At 31.1% G+C, this 18281-nt stretch overlaps 1 protein-coding gene across 1 annotated transcript in view; it reads right to left on the reverse strand.

The window, feature by feature from the left end:
- LOC111635441 (exocyst complex component 1-like) overlaps positions 1–18281 on the reverse strand; it is a 41853-nt gene that overhangs the window by 3363 nt on the left and 20209 nt on the right. Inside the window, 10 exon segments of the mRNA XM_023380400.1 lie at positions 1708–1834; positions 2382–2462; positions 2527–2550; positions 5460–5551; positions 5639–5755; positions 5830–5963; positions 6029–6128; positions 12915–13064; positions 13528–13637; positions 13751–13883. Coding sequence (XP_023236168.1) covers positions 1708–1834; positions 2382–2462; positions 2527–2550; positions 5460–5551; positions 5639–5755; positions 5830–5963; positions 6029–6128; positions 12915–13064; positions 13528–13637; positions 13751–13883 — 1068 coding nt within the window.

Raw genomic sequence — 18281 nt, forward strand, 5'->3', positions numbered from 1 at the left:
ATCGAAACTTATAACTTTCATCGTTCATATAAACATTCAACCCTCGAACAATGACATTCCTCTGCTACAAGACAAAAAGTTTATAGTTAAAGTCCGAATTCGTCATTTTGTTTTAGTCCCGGGAACAACTTTGACCTCCACACCTGCAGGACCAACTCTATCTCACACAATGGGAGATCACCCGACTGATTTTCCCAGTCCGAAGCTATAAAAGCGACTTCTTTCCCCCTCCTCAGGGGAGTCTGACATCTACGGTCTAGAAGGATTAATTAAGTCGCCGGGAAACTTTAACTTTGTGCGTCGAACTGTGTGCCTCGATCACCGACAAAAAAAGGACTAAATTTTTCCCCCTACGTGGAAGTAAACTAGAGGTATGAAACAATTAATGTAAACTCTCTCTCCGCGAGTTAGGAGCTAGTGAACTAAATTCACTTCCCCGATGTTAGATTTTTATATTCTTTAAATTTTTTGTCTTTTCGTTTATCTAATAAATTGTTGTTCTCATTGTTAAATGGTGTCCTTTTACTCGCATATCGCCTACGCCTCGTCGACGACCCTCTCACCTCCTCCACTTGACCTGACAAAAAGTATACCGACCCTTCGGGACCGCATTCGAAATTTAGCCATCTTGACAAGTGAGCAGGTCAACCTGTCACCGAAAAGGGAGAGTCGACGATCCCGATCTCCCCGGCGGTTCACACTTGCAATGAAATAAGAAAAATTATTTATTAACAAAGAAAGAAATGATTTGGAATAGAGGCAAACATAAAGGAATAAAAAATTAATAATTATGTTTTCTTTTATATTATTCAAGTACACACAGAAATTCATTCTTTCATCTTGCAAAATAAGAGTTTACTTTTAAAATTTTAGATTTTAACAAATCTTATTAAAGCAGAAATTAATTTCTTATTAAACAGAACTTTCATTATAACATAAAATCCCAGTCAGACTATATGGTGAAGACTGACCGAAATACTTTTTTTATGCCTAGTTCAATGTAAGTCTGAAGTATGCTCCTCTCCTTTCAAGTGAATAATCGAGGTAGCAAAGAACCGGATGCCGGCTACTTTTGCCGACTTTAGTGTATCTTTGATTACGAATCAAAGACCACAATGAAGATCCTACCGTGCTGGTCCCGATACAATAAGGGGATAAATTAATTATAAATGTCTAATTACAGTATGTGAATTTCTTCTAGATCCACATACTTTGGACATTTATAATTAATTGTAAACATATTATAAATCATTTCATTAATATTTTATTTTAATCTCTTTATTGTAGACGAATGTCATGAGCTTTATTAACAATCTAACACTGGCAAACTTCTCCTGGCTAATAATAAGTACCGGTTGGATGGGAAATTATGTCGTTAAACTTTACCAAACTAAGATTTTCTTGTTTTACTTCACAATTCGTTACTTATCCTAATATGAAATTGGAACTAATGTCGCAAGTAATTCGCTTGATTAAAAAATTTCATATTGTGACGATTTATAAAAATAATAATTCATTTACTTGCTAATTTCAATTTATTTGTGGTATAAAGTCATATAAGAAAATGAAATAAATCCATTTTTATTTGTTAATGATGACAAAATCTTAAAAATCAAAGACTAGAAAAATTTGTTTGAATTATCAAAAGCATTAATAATTAAACTGTGAGTATTATTGTCAATTTTGTTAGAATAAAGCATTTCTTACCATAAACTTGTCAAAATTTCTCTTGGCCTGTACCAGTGCGATGCCAAATATTTTACTCAGGAACGATCCCGTATCTTGGGCAGACATCACATGCTGACTCAGTCGAACCAACAGATACATGGAATAGCTTTGAAAGATTTTAAATGTTAAAATAAATAAATGAATATTTTACACGCTACACAAAATCATACATTTAGTAATTCACAGATACCAAAGGATTGTCTACTTAATTCTTCTGAGAAAGATTTCTTCGTGAATATTTGCGAGTTTGTGCTATTTAGAAGGGTGCTTTATCGAGATTTGAGTTGTAAATTGTTCAAATTATGCACACGTAGACACACAATTGTAAATATTAAAACATATCAAAATTAAATATAATGATAAATATTCATTATGTATACGAAAACACAAAATTTCAACTAAGACTTTAGAGGAAAATGAATTATAATAATTGTTTATCGACACCTCAAACACAAATTATTTTATGACCGGGAAAGCCTTCAATTAAAAAAAAAATAGTAGTATTTGTTTTTTCTTGTCTATTGTATTTCCTGTTTCAATGCCAATCTTTGTGTTTTTATTTTTATATGGCATGCAAGTTTCATTATGTAAATATAACTAAGATATATTTAATAACACTTCATGTAACAATGATAAAAGTGAGAAATACTTACAAACCATCCATTTTATCATAAAATGTAATGAAATTTGTTAGTTCCGGTTCTAAAACTGCAAACAGTTCGGCCATCATTTTCCTGAAATTGCACATTTAAATCAAATTAAATGAATAAAAACTTGGTAAATATCAATTAACCTTACCTTAATTCTTCATTGATTTGTTTCCTTGAAAAAGAAACATTGGTAATCAGTGTTGAGAAGTACAAAATATTTTATTAAAATATATTTATCATCTAACTTGCTTTCATCACAGATATTTTCTTACATTTAGAGGTAATGCTCATTAGAGACATTCTATAAAAAATACTAAATTCTAATTCGATTAAACTATGTATTGACAATAATATCATTATGTAGACTTAATGAAAATAAATAAATAGTAATTATTGCTGCAAATTGTAATATAATACATTAAATTCATAAATGTAGCAGTTAATGGTGAGGAGAACAAAGAAAATATTAACCCAGAAACTTGCTATCAGAGTTCTTAGAGGTTTCCTCAGATCATAAGGCTTGGTAGAGGTAAGCTGTCAAGTAAGCGAACCTTACTACACTGGAATTAGAACACTTTGTCCATCTGAATTCATATTTAAACATTATGCAAGGCAAAGTATTAATTTTTAAATAAAAGACAAAGAATAGGAAGGTGTAGATTAAGAGTTATATTTTTTTTTTAACAACTAAAGTCATGAATCATACAAATGTTGAACTAAGCAACTCTTGTCTTTTCAGGTACGGCTCTTCTGTTCTAACTGATACTTCTGGAATGGTTAGTTAGAACACAATGGCTAAACCCGACAGACGAAAGCAAAAGAGATACTTATTTCAACATTTATCTGATTGGAGACTTTAGTTTGCTAAAAGGAAAATATCACCTGCAAATTACTAAGTGCTCTCAGAGACATTGCAAGGCATGGAATTTAAATATTTGTATTTAACAGTTGCAAAAAATATTCTACACAATGTGGAAAAAATTTGAAATTCACATTATTATCAGTTGGCATAAACCAAATCATGTAAAATGAAAGCGGCCAGTACTACAAGTATTTAATCTTTTAAAAACACACATTACATACAGGGTGTCCCAGAATAACTTCTGCGACTAAATGCCTCCGGTGTGACGGTAAAGAGCTCCCATTTTGTCGTGAAGTCCACAGGAAGTATCCATGTGTCATGCATATCATTATGTTCAATTCCCACTACAGCAATGTCATTCAGAGCTGGAACTTATCATAATAGTAACCAATCTCATACTTTCCTTCTCACTCGTTAAACTATTAAATTCAAATGTGTGGAACCTGAAGCAGGTCTGTAAACGAGACCAAAAACATTTTCTAATAAAGTATTGCTTCTAACCTTGTGGAGAGTGTAATGTACCAACAACTGCAGAAGTTATTCTTATTCTGGGACATCCTATATATATATATATATATATAACTGTTATAATATTATAAAGTAAATATATCAAAAGTGAAACAAACACTAAAAATTCTCTATTAAATTATAATTAACTTAAAGTCTTAATATGCTAGGATTAAATTAATTGAAGAACAGATTTCAAAAAATACAATTGTGAGGGCCCGGATTTAAGATTCAAATATTTTTATTCATTAGATTAAAAGTTAGGGTTAACACAAAAAGGGAAAAACAACCGACAAATTTTCTCATAAAAATCGCTCATAACAACTCCATTCCCACGACAATACTTCCCTGTAGAAGATGAGTTAACTGTTGTGTCATAAGTTTGTCACTTCGCCCATCATTGGTCAAAGAAGATCATCACCTGTGACGTACATGGGGGAAATCTCGAAAACAGAGCCCCCATATAAAAGACAAGTGCGATGACGACATAGGGGGAAAAAGTTATTTTCTATACTGTGTGTGTGTGAATTACCTGCCTCTCGTCGCCACCGTCTTCAACAGACTTTGAACTTTGACTGATTTGAACTTTGGTCTATATTCCAAATCCAAGAGAACAAGAAACTACATCCACGATTTAACTAGAGGTATTTATCCTACACGCGATGATATGTAAGCTCTCTCTCGCTATTCGAATATTCCAACCTCGCGGTTAGGATCGCGACTACTTTATACTTTGCCGTTACCTTATGAACTATACGGATTGAACCCCCGAGAGGGATTTGTATTCCAATTATTAACTATGTATAAATGTACGGAATAAACGGGTATTTTGTTAACGAACTTGGATTGGTGTGCGTTTCTTCCGACATTTTCCACTCCATACTGAACCCAAAGTCCTCAACGAGATCGCTCGTGATAATTCCCCATCCATGAGCGTATCTATCAACGATAAATTGATAGATTGGTGTCAGATCCTGACAGGTGAAAGAATCTAACGATCCTTTCTCCTAACCCTTTTTAACCCATCCTTTAGACAAGCGAGACCGGACCTCAAGGTCTTGAGTCGAGTAAGAGGTAGGAGAGGAACATCCTCGTAAACATCCTACCCCCGATTAGTCTCACACAATGAATATCATCGTAATTTTTTCAAATGTGGCATGAGAATTTAATTACTATAAATGTAATCATTTAAAAGTTAAAAAATTTCCATTCTTTTTCAATTTATAAATAGGATTTACAAATGCAAAATTCTAATAAATTAATTTGTAAATACTGTATAATAAAAAAATATAAAACCTTTTATGAGAGCATCTCACAGCAATAGAGAAAGAGTAATTAAATTTTATTCTAAAAATAAATAATATGGGAAAAGTCAATAAATAACGAGCAATTATTTATTGACTTATGAGTCACACAACATTATGCATAAGATGGTGTGGACTTGGCATAAGATTCAACTAAAATAACTTTTTTTGGAGAGCAACTTGAGGCTTATACACTGGTGGACCATGTGACAGAAGGGAGACCACATAAAAAATATGTATTGTTTTATTCTTCCATGTTATTTTGTAACAGTGTCATGAAAATTATACTTTATTTATTAATTTTCCCTCATATTAGGAAGTAAGTTTATATCAAAAACAAATATTAAATAATGATGTATATTTACTGCTCAATAAATTTCTAAAAAATTTAAAATAACAAATATTTACTTTTGTGCATTCGACAACAATTCTTCACTGTTTGTTCTGCTTAGGTTGGAACTACTCGGAGTACGACTGACCGTATTTGGTTGATTCGAAAGCTGAAATAGAAATGTTTAACAAACTTTTTAACAAATTATGCCATTTAATAAAAGTATCAATGAACAAAAATAAGTGTGTTTTACAACCTGACTGACGTGAGAGGATGAGGAATGAATGTCAGAACCAAGACCAAAAAATTTAATGCAAAAGTTTTGTTCTGCTAAACAAACTGGCTCCAAAGCACTCAGCATTTGTTCAATCAACTGTAACAATAATACTTATGGAGCAACATAAAAAACATTTAAAATCATACTGTTATATATGATAAGTGTTTTACCTTATCAAACAGTTCTCTCTCTGCCAAATCTAGTTCCGAACCAAAATGTTCCGGATCCATTCCCAGCAATGAAGACGACCACTGTTTTGTGCTCACTTTACCTCCTAAATCTTGACTCGAGCCTGACACGCGAGCTAAAGAAACCATTATTTAAATTAATTGGACAAAATAATTGAATGGTTTTCTCATATCCAATTACCTCTTTTATCTGCACTTTTACCAGATATCCTTTCTTTAGCCAATTCAAAAAAATTCTTAATCTCTTTTTCATACAACTTACTTAGAGATGAAGTGTACACCTGTTTTTGAAAAAATTATTATATTAATTTTCATTTTAAATTATTCTAAAATATTAATTTTGCAACTGAAATGTAGTAGAAGATAAGAAGAATTGTTTTTTGTTTTATTGTATAATAGTAATAATTACTTTTAGATTATGTATATAAAAAAAATACACTTTAAAAACTAAAGATCTTAATAATTTATGTATAAAAGAAGTTAATAAAACTGAAAATAAAAAATCAATCTATCCTGTCAACTATAAAATAATTTACAATCAGATTAAACAACAACTCAACAGAGAATGATAAATACTATATTTAAAATCATTATAGTCTGTCTATGGAAAGAATCAACTTGAGAACAATGTCCATGTCACGCATGAAGTCGCTTCAGTTAAACCAATCAGCACATTCTTTAATAATGTCAGCACTTTTTTGCTTAATATGTCAGGCCATGTGTGAATTTTACTTTATTTTCTCTCACTAGACAGCAATAACTTTTCCATTAAGTGTGTTAATTTTTTTATAGCATATATTAACTGTAAAGAATTATGAATTTAACAACTACTATAACAAACTTCCTGGTATTTCAATACCAAAACACGAAACTTTCATAACACTGTTTATAATGATGTGATGTGCTTAACAAAGGAGGAAGAAGTCAAAAGTAACTTGTGGTCAATGGTCAATGGCCGATGCTCATTGGTTAATACCAAAGTTGATTCTTTCCATAGACAGATTATAAGTAACAGTTAAAGAAAATCATTAAGTACAAGGATTGATATTGGAAAGGAAATTAAATGAATAACAGGAAGGGATATTGCAATAGGTATGGAAAAAAACATATGCATATAAAGAAAAACAGTGAATAATGAAGATAAAGGTATATAAAACCTAACAACTATTAAAGTCTGATAAATCAGGATCTCAATAAATAAGTAATATATAAGTTAATCTGTGCATGAAAAATGAAGGAGTCTGCTTCTGACATCCACAAAAATCACAAGAATCCAAAGTAAAACCAAATTCTAATTCTCAAAACGATAGGAGAAATCACTATTTTTGAGTTCATTCTGCTGACAGCAATATGCTCCAGAGAAATCTTGCTGTCTTTAACCATTGCCATATTGACTTATCCAAACTTATTATTGTTTTCAATTAAGTCGTTAAAATATTAACTTATTTTTAACTTGTTTTACATTCTTGAAACCGTGTCGGTGATTATTTTTGTTGTTTTGAACACCATATAGTGTAAATACACGAACACTAGGCAATCTTCATTTTAAATTTATTCAACTAAAAATTGAATAAATTTAAAATGAAGATTACCTAGTGTTCGTGTATTTACAATATATGGTGTTCAAAACGACAAAAATTATTTTAAACTATTATTCTATTCAAAATTCATCTAAATTTAGCATCACATGTTTAGTAAATATTGACAATTTTACCAAGACTAAATATAAGAAGGGGAAGAAAAATTATAAAAAGAAAATATGCAAAATAATTCATTCCAAATATTTTTGTGAAAAAATTTTGGGTAAGTATTTCTTTGGTATGAAGCAATTACAGAAACATTAATTACATTTATTTCAAAATGATACAGAACACTCCTGATAACTGAAACTATTGGAGGATGAAGGTTGTATGAGTTAACAAAAGTCCAGAGTTAGTGGGATCTTTTCTCTGATGACATGAAAAATGAAAAGATGGATATACAGTGCTGTAATTTGTCATGATCAGCTCTATACAGACATTTTACTGAGCTTTAGCAGGTTATGCTGCTGAATTTATTATTATAGAAAGTGAGCTCAAAAAATTACTTAATAGTAACGTAGTCTTCAGTAACTTACTGACTATAGCTATTAATGTAATGCATGTATCACAAAGACTTCCAGATATCAAAAACATTCATTAACTATGATTTTTCTATTCTCAAAAAATTTTAAATTACTGTACAGCTTTTCGAAAAAAAATTTGATCGATTTATGTGGTCCAAGTTAGCAATGATTTACTATAGATTAATATATGTAAAAGTAATATTTTTTGTTTTTACATTATAAAAAAACAAATAGATCTTCATAAATACAATTCAAATATGCTTAATATTTTCTTTTTTTACACACACAAAGCTTCAATCAAAAAACTAATTTAGATTTAGATGTTTAGATTTTTAAACTGGTGTTATACATGTAGCATGTAATTTAACATTATTTATAATTTTATATCAAAAATTAATATCTTAAATATCTATTAATAATAATATTTACTTACATTATATTTAAATATTGTAGATAATATCTACCAAATATCTGATATATTAGTATATTTTTTTGACACTCCAATCTGTCCCACATTTTTCACTTATTTTCACTCCATCTTGTATATCATTGTTCTTGGTAACATGACTGCTCAGTTAGAATTTTTTAAACTAATTGCTCCTAAGCTACCTGCTAAGTCAAACTAATGCATGACTTATTCTTTAGTGACATAAGACATAAGATTTAAAGTAATTGGCCGAACTCGAAGGTATAGTCAAGGAAGGAATAGGATAGGGAGAAAGGGATGAGTGAGGGAAGAGAGGAAAGAGAAGGGGCAAGTGTGTAGGAGTGGGGGAGGGAAAAGAGATAGAAAGAAAAGGAGGAATCCATGGGCGCCTGCCGGGAACTAATTAATGAACAGCTTAAAATAATATACAATTAACAAGGTAGCTTATATACAATTTGATTGGACAGATGAAATAGGTGGCACCTTATGAGGCTTACATGAGAGACAAAGCAGAGAACCTGTATGCTGAGAATGGAGAGCCAGGATTGGCACAGCGAAGAGTAGGTAGACCGTATGTGATGATGATGTGGAGGGATTTCAGATGAGATCCGATAAGTCTTGATTACTGGACGTGGGTGATATTGGTGAGGTAATCTGTCCGTTGATTGGAATATGTTAGTCTGCTATCCTCAGGTTGTTAATGTACTGCACAAAAGTCCGGTAGCTATCCTTGTCTTCAATGAGAGCATTGAGGGAACAGGGCCAATGGTGCCCCTTGTCAGTTACCTTGCACAGTAGCGGTTGACGGTGTTGAGTAAATTTCGTGCAGGTAAAGATGAGGTGAAAAGAGTCATCTTTTTCTTGAATGTTACAGTCACATAGTCCATTTCCTTTGTTAAGGAACCTGTGTAAATAACTTTTGAAGTTACCATGCCCCGTTAGGATTTGAGTAAGAACGTGAGTCGTGCTCAGATGCTTCAGGTGAGGCCTCCTGATGACGTCTGGGATAAATTGAAAGGTGTTGTGTCCAATGGGGCTGTTTTCCCAGTCAGATTGCCACCAAGCCATGATGACAGAGTGAAGTTCATTGCACAAGAAGGAGACTGGAACTGCTGTGTACGAGTAGTTAGAAGCTACAATGTGGGCATTTTTAGCAAGCTTATCAACTTTTTCATTTCCACTGGTACCAGAGTGTCCCTTGACCCAGTGGAAGGTTATGTGAGCCTTTCCTTCCAATGACTTTATGGTGTTCAGACAGTTCTGGATGATTGGAAGTTCATAATTTTCATTTTTGATTTGGTGCAGTGCCATGCAGCTGTCACTAATAATGTAGATTTTATTACCTTTATAGTATTGGATGTTATTTTGGATATGATTGAGTGACTTCCAAATGTCAAGTGACTCTGCCTGATTTATTGTACAGTTTTCATTTAATTTGTAAGCAGCTTTCCAGAAAAATTTTTCATGGGGATCTTCAAGACAGGCTGCAGCGCCAACTGCCCCCAGAGCCTTTGAACCATCTGTAAATATGCATAGGCCCTTTACAGATAGAAGGTGTTGTAGGTCAAAGTTGTTAGAGATAATGTTGGCCGGGTGTATTGCTGGTTGGGAAATATTTAAGTCCAGCCTGAGGTTGATAATCTTGTCCACTAAACTATGTATTGATTTAAGGATTTTTAGATTGTCCAGCATCTTATGGATGGCATCTGTGTGTTTATTGGTGAGGATAGACTTAATGATTTAGATTAGTGACAAGATCAAATTTATTCTGTACATAGTTATTCTGTAGTTTAAATGGTAACTCCTACAACTGTCACGAAATAATTAAATATTTGATAGTACTGTCTAAGATTGTTTTTGATTTGACTACATCTCTTCCTGTAAAAGCTATTGTTTTTGTTTTTTGGAGAGATATTTTTATAATATTTGCTGCTTAACTGATATAATGCAAATATTAAACTTTTTAAATTGTCTTAAACTTTTTACAAACTTAGAACCTTTTACAAACCTTTCCTTTTTACAAACTTAGAACTTTGACTTAGAACCCGAAATTAACTGCCAGTTACCTTTCCTAGACATCCTCGTCACTAAGTTTAACAACAAAACCACCTTTAAAAAATACAAAAAACCTTGCACCGTTGACAGTATCATACACTACACTTCTGAGGTACCGTATTACATAAAGAAAAACATTTTTTACATGTACATTGACAAAATCGTACAATGCACCACTAGTGAAACTGATAGAACTGAGGAAATACAAGATGTAATAAAGATATTTTTAATGAACGGTTACAGCAAAAGCACACTCAGCAAATGGCTCAATATCAAAGGTACTAAAAAACACAAACACAAAAACAATAACACCACTCAAAAATATTTTAAAATTCCATATGAACAAAACATATTTGAAAGAATCAAATCCATATCACATAATTATGGTATAACCTTAGCACCAGAAAAGTTTCTGGTGCTAAGGTTACCCCATAGTACTAATAATAATATTAATATATGGGACCAAAAAAACGTAATTTACAAACTCAGCTGTAACTGCACTAATCCAAAGTCATATATAGGTGAAACTGGTAGAAATCTGAAGACCCGGTTTAAAGAACACATAGCCGCGATTAAATATAATAATTGTAACTCAACTGTTGCTGTTCATTGTAACAATGAAGGTTGTCAAATCTTAAAAGAAACTGTAAAAATTGTCAAAAAAGAATTACATACACAGAAAAGGAGGTGGTATGAACCTCTTGAGATCCTTAAAAACAAAGACAGTGTAATGAATAATAATATTAATCAAAAACTACATGAAACTTGGTATCCATACTTGACCAAAAGAAACCCAGAAGGGGGTGTCAATAGTGCTTAATTAATGTGTTAAAATACGGCACCCAGCAGGGCACCCATATGTCTCACTTTCCCTTCCTCCTCCACTCTTCTACAATTCCCTAACCCCTCAAAACACCTGTTTTTTTCGATCCCCCTTCCCTTATGTCCACCCCACCCACTACCTCACCCCCTTCTCAAGGTGATGCCTTCCTAATGCATCCTCTCCCACTTACAATTTATGGACCATCCCATCCTATGAAACTCTACTGTAAACTAAAACAATCTGTTTCTGTTCCCTCCTTTCCGTTTCTGTTAACTCAACATTGTGTCATGCTTACCAGGATGTTTTTTTCCAACACTATGTACCAGGCCGTGATGTTTGCTGTAAGTTCAAAAATTTTTTTACATCTATGTTAATTGTTCCCCTTTTGTAAATCTTTTCCAATTTAATCATTATTGTAGCTTATACCTGTTAAGCAATAATCACCATCCATATTTTTTCTAATGTCACAACTCCTGCATGTCTCATAGTCCATGTAAGTCTCATGTAAGTTCTACAATTTTGTAACATTATAGTAAATTTTTTACTAACTTGTACACGTTATGCTAATTTTCCCTGTATAGTTGTAACACGAGTTGAAAAGGGATATAATTATCCGAAATTCATTCTCAAATAAATAAAAAGTCTTTCTAAAGTTTGTTTTCTGTTTCATTGATGGTGTAATAAGTCTAGTGAAAAAGAAAAGCCGTCTTAGCGCTCGTATATTTGTATACAAGACTAGACAAGAAGCATATCGCATAATTAAACTTTTTAGTTTGAATAATGGTAATGTCATCTGCATAAATTATTGCATTGATGTATATTTTGAAGGTTAGTGGTGCTAGGTTTTTCCATTCCTCTATTAATTCATTAATCTATATATTAAACAATGAAGCAATAATACACATCCCTGTCTCACACCTTGTATCATAATAAAACTTTATATTCTCACTTATGACACCAAATACACTTGTGATATTCTGAATTTTAACAAAAATCAATCGTCGATGTTGTCATACTTGCTCAACAATTGTCTTCAGCTACCTGAGAAAATCTCCCCTTACACTTTCTCAATGGCGAAAGTGTCACATTCCCGTGATCTACTGACCTCTTGGTCAGGCGATGTTGCAGTGATATTGGATTTGACAGCCAAAAAGTCAGTTGTCGCCAGTCACTTTTGGATTAGTCATCAAAATTTTTCCTGTGTCAGTGCAAATTTCTGTGCTCAATCAGTACTCTGTCGGATTTTTACGTTACTTTCCACTGTACCTAGAACTTTCTTGATCCAGACCGGTCCAACAATCCAAATCCTCACCCTGAAGATCCTAATCTCAACCTCAATTTGAGAATCTCAAATCAAGAATCATCACCATCAACACAGGTATTTCCCAACTCGTGAACAATTGTAAACTCTCTCTCTCTCTCTCTCGCGATTGCTAGCTAGATAGGTTAAATCAATATATTGTATCATGTATTCCTCTTCGTTGAAAATAAACAGGTATTTATTTTTTAACTTTCGTATCTGAGTACTTTACTTCCGGTACACTGTCTCTCAACCCAAATTTAGATCCCAGATCTGATCGCCTGCACACACGGCCACTCGCGTTAATAATTGACATTGATGAATTTTCTTAAATATTTAATAAAATTAAACATTTTACCTCAACTAAATGAGAAAAGCATGAATAATCTGCAACTTTTAACCAATGTATTAACTCTGTATATGGTAGTAATTCATTATGACAAGCTGTGTGGGTTGGCAAAGTTAATTCTTGAGCAAAGAAACTCAAAGTTTCTCCTAATTCATTGCCCTAAAAAATAAAGAAATGTTAAAAAAAATTAATGAATTCAATATAGTAACAATTATTATTTTTATTTAATTATAAAAATAATCAGGAATATTCTAAATCAGATTTAATACTTTCAAATCTTTGAAAAGTAATTAATCTTTAACATATAGTTATCAATATGATGCATTGATTCTAATTATAATTGCAATTAAAATGTGGCTACATTTTCTATGTCTATAAATAAATAAATCTCCAAATTCAATAGCAAACATTTGCATTTCATTATTAAATTAGCCAATCAAATTTACTAACCTAATAGGTTGTAACCAAAATTTAAAGATAAAAACAAAGCAAGGTTAGGTTATAACCAAATAAAAATACAAAACAGCAATATATAATGGATTTTAAAAGTCTCTTCTCGTTTAAATTAGAATTTGCATTTCCTATAAACTTAATTAACACTAAAACAAGATTAAAAACTTACCAAATGATTAAACAAATTAACCAAATGACTTTTAATTTTAGTCGAGAATTTCGTACACAGTTTTACGAAAAGTTTTCGCTGTTCTTGATATGCTGCCATTTTTGTCAAACCTGATGATCAAGACATAATGAAGAAATAAGAAATAATTTTAATAGAATTGTTTAATAAAATGGCATAAAAAGTTTACTAATTAATTATAAAATTTAAACAAAAGTTAACGTACTTGGATGAATCTGGGCATTCATAGCATTCTGAAGTGCTTTAGCGGCTAGCGTGCAGTTCATGATGGCTTCCGGGCTTTTTAAATCTCCTTCGATAAGACTCATTTTATGATTATGAGAAAGATCTAATTGATTCTGAAAAAATATAATTTGCAATTAAAATAATAATCTTTGAAATAATTAGTTGTCACAAAATACTTTTTTAAACTTAATTACTGTAATACAGTCAGCAACATTTCAATTGGCTAGACAGTAGTCTTAGTGCTCACAGGGTGGAAAAAGTTTAAAAATAAAAATAAATAAATAAAAAAGTTAAAACAACAAATGTTTTTGGTCTTATTAAAAGATCATCTTCAGGTTAAAAAAAATTCTATCAAATGTTTTTAAATTCAATAATTAAGAATTCAAGAAAAAGAAAACAAGTTTAGGGAATGTCAAACATTTAAAATTGAACCAAAATAAAATACTATAAAACAACATAAATAAATACATAAATTGCAATATATATATTTTAACTTGAAAAAAAAGCTTAAATAAAAAAAATATTTATACATACATACACTAACATATAAGTAAACAGCGGATTTTAGGCAAATGCCTATTTTTTTCCTTGGCATATACATGGCTAAGATTTTGTATGAGCATGTTTCATGAACATTTAGACCGAAACAATGGTATTTTATAATGCCTAAAAATGCTTATTTTGATGTTGCTGCCTATTTTTGCCTAAAACATAAAGTTTAGACTTTTTTCGTATTTTTAAAAAGTTTTTATTAATTTTCTGTTTCATTTTCTGAAAAGGTTTACTTTAATTCTTAAATTAAACTGCTTAAGTTTCATTTTTTTTCATGAAAATGCAATCAGACAGATTCATTTTTTAATTATTATTGATTACTTATATTTAAGTCCCAGTGCATGCATATCCCAAGCAGAAAAAATTAGAACACAATAACAACGGAAATAAATTACACCTCTTGATGCAATTTTATAGTAATAAAATTAAAACTATATGAAATATTTTAAAATAAATACTTTTATTTAATAAATATAGCATTAGAGATGCTTTATTTGTCATTTTTAGACAGCAGATTTTAGGCAAATGCCTATTTTTCCCTTAGCATATATATGACTAAGATTTTCTACTAACTACTACAGTGAATATTTCTTCGATATCAAAAACTTCTGGCCACTTTAGCGGACTATACAAAGCCAAGAAAATTTTGAATGACATTTATGTTCAGAACAAGTTGATGTACATCAAGTGTTATTTCACATTCATTGCAGATACTATTACTGCTCTTGAAAATAGTGGGAAACCTATATATGAACAAATTGATCTCCTCAACAGAGCTAAGCAGAAACTTTGTGATGCACCAGGCACTGCTGCAAAAAAAGTGAAGAAAGAGTTGAAAGCAGTGCTTTGAAAGAGACTTGGATTAAAATGTTTTTTATTGTGGCTGATATTTTGGCAGGAAAGAAGAGCAAAACTGAAGGTGAATTCCCAGTTCATCTTCTTCCAAGGTTGAAATATTGTCCGTTATCTTCAGTAGATGTGTTCCACATCTACTGAAGTTAACGGATTATATGTTCTTTCTCTCCATATAAATTAATTCTCAATGACAAATGTTGCAACTTTTCTATTGAAAATTTGGAAAAAATACTTGTAATATATTATGAAGCTAACTATGGTAAACAGAGTGAATAAAAAATGTAAAGATAATTGTTTGTCTACCTTTGTGTTTGCATCATTCTGAATACGTGCATTTTTGTTTGGAATACACATGTTAAATAAAAAATTCATTGTCTTGATAAATATGTTAATTGTTCATTGTGCAAATTTTGACCACCTATTTTTTGTTTATAAAGCCTAAACGACGCAATTTAAGAGCTTATTTTAAGCACCTAAAACGCCACTTTTAAGGGCCTATATGTCCGCTGTCTACATAAGTCTGGCATTGCCCAGGCAAAAAATAAAAACAACAAATATTAAAACAAAAACCATATAAAGAATTTGGTTATTTAGCCTATCATTGTCAAGTTTTTCACAATACTCTGATGATATGAAATGGCACAAGTTCATTGTCAAGTATCTCTAATATTTTCAGTGAATGGTACTATGCAGTACTATTCACAGCCGAATATCAAACAGTAATCTAACAACAAATCAAATTTCACAAAAAAATGGACCAAATATTTGAACTTGGCATCCTTGAAAACTTCTTAAAATGTATTTTGTGCTTGCTGGTAATTTTGTATTGTCATTTTATGCATCATGACACGTGGGATGCCTCCCAAGAGGAGTTTTATGGGAAACTGGCCCCTATTTAGTGTTACTTACTTGAAGAAATCTGGGAAACTACATGTGGCCACCCGCGAACCCACAATTAACAAACAGTGTAACAGTTTCAACTTAATGCAAGGGAGTGCTATGTGCTACTCATCAAAGTAATAATTTAGTGTGTCTACTCCTCACTACATCATTGTCACATTAATTAAGTGAATATAACATTTGTTGTTTTTTTATTTAATTATATCCTTTTTGGTATGAATTATATTGAGTTTATTATTTTTTAAATTTTTTGTCGATAGATGGCAATACATGTAAATTCAGCCAATCCAATGAGACAAAAATTAATTTATATGTAAAAATCCAATAAATATTTTGGGGTAGTACATATGACATTATCTAAATGAGTAGTATGTTAACGGAACTGCCAAGTTTCATACCAATTGGTCAGATGGCCTCGGAGTGCATAGCAAACAAACAAACATTCTCATTTATAGATATAGATATACACTCAAACCTGTCTATAATGGAATCCCACAGGACTAAGCAACTCTTCCATAGTAGACAGGTTTCTGCTATATACAGGTTCTGTTATAGACAGGTTTGATTGTACATGTGTATTAAGTAAGTCAAACTATCAACTCTATAATTAAATAAAGTCAAAAGTATCAAAGTTATAATTAAATTTTTAAAAAATGAGCAATTATTTATTAATTAAGTTAATTAAAAATATGATTGAAAATTGCAGCCTGGCTTTGTGACAATGCCAGACTGCAATTTTCAATCATATTTTTAATTAACTTAATTTAAAATATATGCCAGGGGTGGGAGCCGAAATGTAGGTTTTGCAAAATGCATGGGAGCCGCAGTTCTGTACTGCAGTTCTGTATGGCGATTTTATTACGTAATATAAATATTATATAAAACAAATATTGAATTTTTTAATAACATATTTTCACAAAATTGTGGAAATAATAATAAAAAGCAGAAATTAACAACTTTTAGCAAGAGCCGCCATGTAACTCAAAAAGAGCCGCATTTGCCCATGATGGATATATGCTCTCCACCCCAAATTAGTAGTGGCTTGCCCCTGTACAACATACCTTTCCTGTTACAATAGAATTGTGCTGGCCATCTATCTAACTCTTTTTGGGGGAAAATTTTTTAATTGAAATAAAGTGACTTCCAGTGCAAACTGAAAGTTTGCATATAATTAATCAGGACCTCCAACCCTAAGCTTTCCATATATGGCCCAAACATTTATCTATCTAATTCCATTCTCAAGATTAAGGAAGGACAGACAGATGACACTGGGAATTTATTGGTCTACAATTTTTTCAAATTGCTGCCCAATCACCTTAGTGAAGTAATATAAAAGTTAAAATAAACTGAAATAAAGTGTAACTAAAACAAAGAATATTTGAACAATTAAAATATTGTTTTTTTTTTTTAAATAGAAATCAAANTGTTAATAGCTATTATCAGAATTTAAGCACAAAAAATATTTTAGAACATTAAACAAATAATCAATTATGATAAAATTACATTAAATATAAAAACAAATATATTAGAAAGTTTAAATTAAGTTGTAATGCAAAACACAATAAAAATGGATATTAAACAAAATAAATTAATAAAATATATGAGAAAGATATACATTATAAAGCTTTTTTTTGAATGATCAGTATACTATTTTTCTAATAACTCTGATACAAAACAAAGAAATTTCATTAAGTTTTCATGATAATATAATTATAAATATACTGCATTGTCTAGTTAATTTTATAATTCAAACTAAACTATTTTGAAAAGTCTTCTATCTAGTAAGCAATTAGATAAGATATTCATGAACAGTTTAATATGTTAGGGCTGTCAATTAATTATAAGTACAGTTTATGGTGGAGATGGGTCACAAAAAGTATATTGTTGTATATGGGTAGGGAGGGAGTCAAGGTCTATGTAAACTTTTTTTTAGTGATATTAGTGGCATACAAATTTGTTCTTGTAAGTTCATTTAAATAAACTATCAGTTTAAAAATATTTGCAGAACTTTTTCAAGTCCATTCCTCAATGTTGGAAGGGTTCAAGTTGGAATACAGTTCTATAACAAAATAATTATACCTTCCAATACTTTTCCAGCACAAATATTCTTTTTGATAAATGTTTTTGGCTTTTTTATGAGCCTTCCTCAGGTATGTCAGAAATTCACTGGCTGAATGTTCTAAACTGGAATCATTCTGATTTAG

This window comes from Centruroides sculpturatus, unplaced genomic scaffold (assembly GCF_000671375.1).
Source record: "Centruroides sculpturatus isolate CEXI.00-Female unplaced genomic scaffold, Cexi_2.0 scaffold904, whole genome shotgun sequence".
Classification (NCBI taxonomy): domain Eukaryota; kingdom Metazoa; phylum Arthropoda; class Arachnida; order Scorpiones; family Buthidae; genus Centruroides; species Centruroides sculpturatus.